Source organism: Carya illinoinensis, chromosome 13 (genome assembly GCF_018687715.1).
Source record: "Carya illinoinensis cultivar Pawnee chromosome 13, C.illinoinensisPawnee_v1, whole genome shotgun sequence".
In the NCBI taxonomy this organism is placed as follows: domain Eukaryota; kingdom Viridiplantae; phylum Streptophyta; class Magnoliopsida; order Fagales; family Juglandaceae; genus Carya; species Carya illinoinensis.
The window spans coordinates 34,190,481-34,199,278 of NC_056764.1; the positions used below are offsets into that span (position 1 = coordinate 34,190,481).

The 8,798-nt window shown below is 35.8% G+C and overlaps 2 protein-coding genes across 3 annotated transcripts; one reads left to right on the forward strand and one right to left on the reverse strand.

The window, feature by feature from the left end:
• The first annotated feature begins 331 nt into the window (after positions 1 to 331).
• On the forward strand, positions 332 to 3,391 carry LOC122292703. 2 transcript variants are annotated; one of them, XR_006236992.1, is made up of 3 exons: positions 332 to 2,699; positions 3,021 to 3,105; positions 3,244 to 3,391. XR_006236992.1 is itself a non-coding variant. In XM_043101180.1 (2 exons), exon 1 carries the CDS (start codon positions 1,019 to 1,021, stop codon positions 2,693 to 2,695), a length of 1,677 nt encoding a protein of 558 aa, XP_042957114.1. In that variant the 5' UTR covers positions 332 to 1,018; the 3' UTR covers positions 2,696 to 2,699; positions 2,845 to 3,205. The 2 variants fall into 2 exon arrangements, 1 of the variants encoding a protein (XP_042957114.1); XM_043101180.1 differs by lacking the exon at positions 3,244 to 3,391 and having other exon boundaries at positions 2,845 to 3,205.
• Positions 3,303 to 6,509, reverse strand: LOC122292704 (probable cytokinin riboside 5'-monophosphate phosphoribohydrolase LOGL1). Its single transcript, XM_043101181.1, has 7 exons — positions 6,354 to 6,509; positions 6,118 to 6,215; positions 5,898 to 5,928; positions 5,705 to 5,804; positions 5,498 to 5,568; positions 4,068 to 4,211; positions 3,303 to 3,623 (listed from the first exon to the last, which is right to left on the reverse strand). Exons 1-7 carry the CDS (start codon positions 6,447 to 6,449, stop codon positions 3,561 to 3,563), a joined length of 603 nt encoding a protein of 200 aa, XP_042957115.1. The 5' UTR covers positions 6,450 to 6,509; the 3' UTR covers positions 3,303 to 3,560.
• Between the last annotated feature and the right edge of the window lie 2,289 nt (positions 6,510 to 8,798).

Consider the following 8,798-nt stretch of genomic DNA (forward strand, 5'->3'; position numbering starts at 1 on the left):
TAGTTGGTCATTCCTTATTTTATAAATTTGTAAGGGTCGTGCTAGCAGGGCTCCAGTTTTTATCACGCGACCGTTAGTTTTTTTTAAAAAATATTTTTAAATATTTAAATTATATATATATACAAATTCATTAATAATAATTTTTTAAATATTTAAAAAAAATAAAATGCAAACCAGCATTTTTCAATTTGTTATTGTAGAGGTGCCGAGTGCCGATCTTGTGACTTATCACCAGCGAAGTTGTCAAGATGATTTGTGTAAAAAACAAGAATGAACAATTATTATGCTGACATGGCGACGGCTGATGCTAAACCACCGGAGTGTAAAAGAGGACAAGCAAACTCGCTTGATGTAGACAATCCAACACCCCTCTCCCACGGGCCCCTTACTTCAAGAGCTCCGAAAGATGCTCCGAAACACTGCCCTTGATATTATACGAATTACATTAACATCTGCAAGGAACAAATGCCCCTTAAATCAAAACTCATCTTTGTCAAGACCCATCTGGGATCTCCCATTTTCAATTGTAAGTAAACTCTCTTAGCCCCGCTTGTCTTTCCACTTTAATTCCCTCAATTTCTTGGTCTCTTTCACATTCATACTTGGTTTTCTTGCCCTAATTTTAAGATCTGATTGGTCACTCAAACGGGAAAACTTAAGGTTTGAGTATCTGGGTTTTTCTTGAATCTTAAATCCCTCACATACCCAGTTTTTTGCACTGATTTCGAGATCTGATTGGTAGCTCAAACGGGAAAACTAAAGGTTTGAGTATCTGGGTTTTTCTTGAATCTTAATTCCCGCACAGACCCAGTTTTTTGCACTGATTTCGAGATCTGATTGGTAGCTGAAACGAAAACTAGGGATTCGGGTATTTGAGTGTGTGGGTTTTGTTAAAAAGATCACAGCTTTCAGGACTAATCCATGAAAGGGTCGGATCTGATTGGTAGCTGAAACGAAAACTAAGGATACTTGAGTGTGTGGGTTTTGTTAAAAAGATCACAGCCTTCAGGACTAACCCATGAAAGAGTCGAATCCAATCACTGAGCCCATAGGGCAGAACCTAATAAAATTGATAGGCAATGTGTGTTTCTCAGTGTTTGTATTCTCAGTGCTCATATTTACAGTGATTGCCATCACCTACCAACCTCCAGACCCATGGCTTGAGTCAGCTCCTGCCCTGACCAAGCTATTCACCCAATCTGAAAATGCCACCTTCCAAAATGACAATTCTATCCTCAAAACTGGGGAAGATTTCCCCTTGGTGCATGCCTTGGCGCCTGAACGCATGCCGATTACCGAGGCGGTGATTAAGGAAACTGAAGAGAAGATTGCCACTACGACCCCTGAATCACGATCCGGTTGTGATGAATTACAGGATGTTGTGAATTGTTCAGACCCAAGAGTTCTGATAGCAGTTGAGAAGTTCAATTTGCGGGTTTTTAAGTCCATTGTGTTTTTGGAGTATCAGACAACGGTTAATGGGTCGAAACCGGATGAGTGTGACATGGCGTGGAGGTTTAGAAATAAGAAAGAGAAGTCTTGGAGGAAGTATAGGGATTTTAGGAGGTTTAAATTTGGAATCGGAGAGAATTGTACGTATAAAGTGGTGCAGGCGGGTGCATGGCATTCTGGTGTCAATGCTCGGCGGCCTAGGAGTAGAATCAGTAATGGCATGAGGAGGGGTGGTGGGAATAATGCTAAGATTGCACCCCCACCAATGCGGGATGAGGAGATCAATGACACAATCCCAAGTTTAGGGTTGATGAATTTCAACAAGGGGAGGTACCTGTACTATTCACGCGGAGGGGATTATTGTAAGGGAATGAATCACCACCTTTGGAGTTTCTTATGTGGTTTAGGGGAGGCTATGTACTTGAATAGAACATTTGTGATGGATTTGAGTATATGCTTGGCGGCAACTTATAATCCAAGTAATAAAGATGAGGAGGGAAAGGATTTCCGGTATTATTTTGATTTTGAGCATCTTAAGGAGGTAGCATCGATTGTGGAGGAGGGTGAGTTTTTGGGAGGCTGGAAGAAATGGGATCGAAGCCATAAAAGGAAAGTTCCTACTAGGAAGGTTGTGAGCTACAAGGTGACGCCAATGCAACTTAAGAAAGATAAGAGCACAATTGTATGGAGGCAGTTCGATGCACCAGAGCCGGAGAATTATTGGTATAGGGTATGTGAAGGGCAAGCTGCCAAGTACATCCAGAGGCCATGGCATGCTCTTTGGAAATCAAAGAGATTGATGAATATTGTTTCAGAGATCAGTGGGCGAATGGACTGGGATTTTGATACGGTACACGTGGTTCGAGGGGAGAAGGCACAGAATAAAGAGCTATGGCCTCATCTGGACTCTGATACATCCCCTGACAGGCTCCTTGAAAAGCTTAAAGTTATGGTTCAGCCATGGAGGAAGCTGTATATAGCCACCAATGAACCCTTTTACAATTACTTCGACAAACTGAGATCTCAGTACAAGGTGCATTTGCTTGATGATTTTAATGAATTGTGGGGAAATACAAGCGAGTGGTACAATGAGACAATGCTTCTAAATAATGGACGACCAGTTGAGTTTGATGGTTACATGAGAGTTGCTGTGGATACTGAGGTTCTTTATAGGGGAAAGACACGTGTGGAAACATTCTATAATTTGACCACAGATTGCAAGGATGGAATCAATACGTGCTGAACAGGTTTTTGTTATCCTATAATGCTTTTTACTTGAATATGAATGTCTTTACTTTTTTCGTTCCAGAATGATACTTTGTCAATTTAGGTTCTTGTTTTGTATTTGAATTTATTTTATTGCATTGATGATCTTTCTTTATGACTAGCTAGCTCGTATCTGTAATGTTTTATGATGGGCCTGAACCCAGAAGCTTCGTGAAAGATTAATATAGAATGAGAACTAAGTTTATTATAAGGTGGAAAAAAGAAAACAATTAATAGGTAGGGGAAGAAAGCTGTGCAAATGATTGGACTGCCAGGCAATGAAAGCTTTTTGTTCCGTGTAGCACGCACATGGAATTTACCTCTCACACAGGATGATATTGGAAGACACCAGTGCTTTTTCTCTTGTGCTATGTAACGAGAAACAGGGTACTTTGCTCTTTTGGCTTGTAGTTGCAATTCCTGTACTTGAGATTCCTTATATCTATTCATTTGGTGTCTATTGAACAATGAAGTTAGTTTTGGTTGATCCTTCCTTCTTCTTTTTGTTCCTCTTTTTTGTGACAGGAACCAGATACATTGTTAGCTAGAAACATGGGAATCTATTAACATTGAACCCTGCAATATAAAGTACATCACAGCCTTCAAGCCATGCTGAATGTATACTATCTTTTTATTCCATTTCAAGTAAAATAAGTTCAGTTTGTGCTGTCAATCTATCTAGCACAAATCCCAAAGGATTTCTGCAACAATGAGCACCCTTGACCTTTTGGAATATCACGGAACCAGCCATTAGCACCTTTTAGAAGGATGCCATTACAATAAGCCCTTCCCCTTCTCCTCTTAGAGGGCAAACAAGAAGGGAACGGCTAAGAATTTGCATTTTAGTTTTCTTCCATGCACCAACTTTGTGTTGGTGCTACTTGATCATGCGTAGGTATATATTCCTGCAGAAACAGACGAGTGATTTCAATTTAAATTTAGAGATATGACTTTTGTTGATCATATGACTCTAAGATAAGATGTTACTGGCATAGTTTATTCATGTTCTCATTGAATGTCTTTGCCTACTCAACACCTTTGTTTGATGTTGGAACGTGTAAATAAACTCAAAGTAAAACATTCTGTCGTTTGCCCTGTCATTTTGTCAAAACAATGTTCTTGGAACTTTGACGCCCAGCAAACATTGTAGCTGATTAAGGTTTCTGCCACAATAGGTTGGGCGGGACACCTAGGGACTTAAATCTCATAGGAGAAAGCACTTCAGTGGGATTTTCTTCTTTTGGTTAACTATTTCAATGATTGAACATGGTTCTGCGGTTTTAGGAAGGTACAAAAGCTGTTTTTATTTTGTTTGTGATTAATGTAGAAAGAAAATGAGATATCAGTACCTCCATCCTCTGTATCAGCTCCCGAGCAGTATTTGCAGATATGATAATATTCCTATCATGCGGTTTAATAAATCCTTCTTCCACTCCTTTGTCAAACAATCCAAGCAAGCAATCGTAGTATCCATCAATGTTTAAGAGACCCACCTGTTTTTGCAGCCAAAATATGCTGAGTTTGATGGCGGCTTTAACATTACAAATTTTGTATTTTGTCAAATTTTTTGAGCTTAATTTGACAACTGGCAAAAATAATAATAATAATAATGTAAAAACTCGGTGCAAGTAACCACTAAAGTCAAGGTTCCTTGTTCTTGTTCCTTAAATCTTTCCTTGGTTTTTTAGTTGAAACAATATGCTCAATGGCTTTGATCTCACCTACTTCCTTTTGATTTGTACTTGCTAACTTTTTCCCATTTTAATATGGAATCCATTCATTGCATGAGAGTGATTGCTGTGACAATAAAGACACTATAAACTACTTTGTCAAAGAAAAAGTTAGGTATTAAGGGCCTAAACTGGGTCCATCCCTGTCTCAATTGGACAGATGTCAAGCTCGAGAGTCAGATCTGTCTAATTAGTTCATAACCACATGCAGCTATTCTCTTAATTTAAAGCATTGGAGTCTAATGGCTTGCAACTTCAACTTGTCTTTCTCTTCCATTTAATGAGCCAATCAAATCCAAGGCATTCTGCTGGGCAAAAGTTCAGGATAAGATGAGAATTGAACCTCAATTCCTACGCAACATCCTCTGGCAAGCTGGAACTTTGAATAATGGTGAGTAGCTCAACAAAGAATGAAAAGAGAAACTCTACTTTTTGCTTGCAATTTGGAATGAGTGTCCAGGGAAGTGTGAATTTTGAAGGTGTAGCATTCACCATATATATCATGCCACATTGCAATATTTCTGACTAGCGCCTGGCCTTTTTCTCCCATTTAAATTCAGGAAACCTTTCATCATTGTTTAAATGTAATCCTACCTTCAAGTTACATTTTAATAAACACCATAAGAATTACTTCCCCAAAAAACTAAGAAAACACATACCGGATCTCACAAAAATTCTATGATCTACTCGCTTTCAGAAATGCATGCATGCCTATACAAAAGTACTCATTTCAAACTAATTTGGATAGGCGGAAAGGAATTAGGTCCCTCAATCTATTCGAGCATCATCAAAACCCTTTTGTCGGACTTGAGGGAAATAAATAGCTTAATGCTAAATAAGTCACAGGTCACTAAAATTAACTAAGAAACATAATCATTCATCAAGGTCCCCTAGATATAGATGTAGCTAGCTGTAGTGCATCGCACTATATATATGTGTGTGTGTGTGTGTGTGTGTGTGTAGCATAGTATTTTGGGAAATTTAACAGTATTATGTACTTGTAGAGTACTAATTAAGTATCAAAATATTGAAGGGGAGATTTTGCTTACTGGTTTGTCGTGGATTCCAAGCTGAGACCATGTTATCATCTCAAGCAACTCTTCCATGGTTCCATACCCACCTTCATATTTTTATGAGAGAGAAAATGAGAGGGGAAAACTTTTATTTATATAACATACTATTTATTATATATATATATATCCACTTAACACATGATATCTATCTGCATATATATGTGTATATATATATATATATACCCGGAAGTGCAATAAAAGCATCAGCTCGACGAGCCATTTCAGCCTTCCTTTCGTGCATATCTGAGACAATCAACACTTCTCCAACAGCATGACCAGATATCTGAGAACAAGTCATAATTAGTAATCAAATCGACACCGGATCAGAGAGAGAGAGAGAGAGAGAGAGAGAGAGAGAGAGAGAGATCATAAATACCTCAATAGGAATAAGTGCACTTGGGATAACTCTAAAAAAAAAACGAAAGAATGGAACAATATTTAAGAAAGTCAGAATAAAAACGATATGATGACAACATGATCAATTAGTCCAGACTCTTTTGGTCAATATATATGGAAATATATGCACTAGAAAGAAGACAAAAAGAAAGTTGTATGATTATTTCTCCCCATGCATGATATATATGACCTAGTTTTACCCAAGAACATGGCATCCACCATCAAAAGTTGTCTGAGAAACCAATCCCATCAGCCCAACACTCCCTCCTCCATAGACCAAATCCATCTTCCTCACCACCTGCAAATTATGACCATTTTAATACCCGCAAAGAGAATGTTAGAAGATCGAAACGCAGATATATATTGATTTTGGGTGTATGTCATGTCATCATGTACTGTAGTATATACAAATGAGAGAGAAAGAGAGAACACCGACCAATTCTCTTCCCAGATCAAGAGCTGCATCGCTGAATATTTTTCTGTTCCCCGAATTACTTCCACAGAAGACACAGACCCTTTGGAACTTACCCATTTTCTCCTGACCCCAAACAACTACAAGTTAAGTAATTCACTATATATATACAGCCAACTGCCCCTCATAAGTCTACGTAAGTACACATTATTTTATTTTTTATAAAGTTTTACTATATACAAGCGCAGTCGCGTATTAATCTGTATATCAATACTGATTCATTCATATTTAAAATTTAAATTAATACTGTTTTCAATAAAATTTACTTTTTAACTAATTACATTATATTGATATACAGATTAGTATATAATTATACTTACAACTATATTTTTCCCTTTTTATATGTGTCCCCGCTCGCCATAATAGTAAATGATCAAGTGCTGTATGCGTAGGACTTGCGTGCAACGTGCATGACGCGTGAGATCAGATTCATGATGGATCGATCCTCATCGTGGGCCATATGCATGAAATAATGCACTTATAAGGACGTTTTTGAGTCAAATGGGATTCTCAGTTTCCTTTCCGCCTTTCATGCTTATCTGTATCAGATCAATTAATTGTAATTGATTGGTGCACCAATAATATTATACACTGTATATTTGCCTGCTTGTGATCGATGCCAATGGAGCTAATTTATCTTCTCCTTGGATTTGGAAAATCCAATCCTGTTACGTTTCTTTGTTTGGTGGCTAGCTAGTTTGTATCAAAAAAATTAAGGTCATCAGCACTTTCTCGCCAACCGGAATTAAAAAAAAAAAAAAACTATTCATCATCCTCATAGTACACTACATTTTTTTTTCTTATAAAAAATATAATATACGGTGTGGAATAGCCCCCTGCCCGCATGGGGTGGGGTGGGGAGTGGGGTTTTCATACCAATTCCTAGCCCCGCTAGGCTAGGTGTAGGACGAATTCTCAATCTGCCCCTCCTCATGTTCACTTAAAATGTAGACTACATTACATTAGGTTTAAAAATTATTTCTAGGTCTAAAAATGATCAAAACTATAGTTTTAGATCAAAATTGTAAATTTTAAATTTGTAAATATGACTATAATTTAAAATTTTAGTTTTTAAATTTGTTAATGCATATTTTATATAAGTTGTAGTGTAGTAGCTTTTAAACTATATAATTTTTAAATTTGTTAGTGCATATTTTATATAAATTATAATTTTTAAACTATGTACTTTTTAAATTTGTTATTACATACTTTATGAACAAGTTTAAAAAATTGTAATATACATATTTATATATACACAATTTATAAAATATAAATATATATTTATATGTATATAAATATATTTATTTTTTTATATAATATATATATATAAGGGGGCGCCCGCTAGGGTTGCTAAATGTGAGACGAGGCCCCCCTGCATGGGTGGGGCGGGGCTGCACATCCGGCCATGTGGGGGAGGGGCGGACAGGATGAGGGCCCTTTGCCCACTCTCATAATTTAATTAGTTTAAAAAGAATGAAATAAAAAAAATTAAAAATAAATAAAATAAGTATTGTGATGTATAATATATGAATATGATGAATAGTAATTTTTTTTTTTTAAGGTGCAGACTGCATATATATTGTCCCTAGCTAGGCAGTTGGGCCCAAATTAAGGTGGGTAGCTAGAACAGTAATATTAGAAGATAAATTAGCTGCAGCAAACGTACGGGAATATAATGAGATATATTTTGATAAAAAAAAATAATAATAATTAAATATTTCTATTTTAAAAATGTTTTAAATAAATTTAAAATTTTTAAAGAAATATTAAATGTGTCCTCTAATGCGTTAGTTAATTAATGCATATATTATTTATTTTTCAGTACTTAATAACAGCAAATTAGAGGGAGGTCGATGTCATTCTATAGGAATACTAATTTTCAATTGGTAACAATAAAATGAGATAGCTAGTCATGACTCATGATGCATGCTGATCTTGGCTTCATGAGAAGAAGATTTATGCTTTGAAAATCCTTTGGCCGTGTACATAATATATGTATCAAAAATTCTATGTATAGTTATTTTTAAAATTTTATTATCAAATCGGTTTATAAAATATACATAATAAAATATTTATATGATATAATTTAATTTAAAATTTAAATTTTATAAATTAATCTTATCATTTAAATGATCATGTGATTTAATTATCGTAAATAATTATTTTTTAAAATAATTTTTTTAAATAATTACGTGATAATTATATAATTTATAATTATAAATATATATATATATATATATATATTTTAATAAGGTAGCATTGCATGCATCCTCTGAAGCCAGAGAGCTGATGCCATTATTGCTCCAATGCTTTCATGACAAATGTAGTACGTACGTACTGATCCCACGAATCTATATATCATCTCTAGAAAAGTAGTTGCTCGATCATGACATCGATCCTATCTTCGTT

Excerpts from the sequence above, each read along its gene's own strand:
- LOC122292703 (XM_043101180.1), top strand. The coding sequence starts at position 1,019 with ATGAAAGAGTCGAATCCAATCACTGAGCCCATAGGGCAGAACCTAATA.
- LOC122292704 (XM_043101181.1), bottom strand. The coding sequence starts at position 6,449 with ATGGGTAAGTTCCAAAGGGTCTGTGTCTTCTGTGGAAGTAATTCGGGG. Across the intron at positions 5,929-6,117 it reads GGTGGATGCCATGTTCTTGG|AGTTATCCCAAGTGCACTTA; the intron begins GTAAAACTAGGT and ends TTTTTTTTTTAG. Across the intron at positions 5,569-5,704 it reads TGCTTTTATTGCACTTCCGG|GTGGGTATGGAACCATGGAA; the intron begins GTATATATATAT and ends AAAAATATGAAG.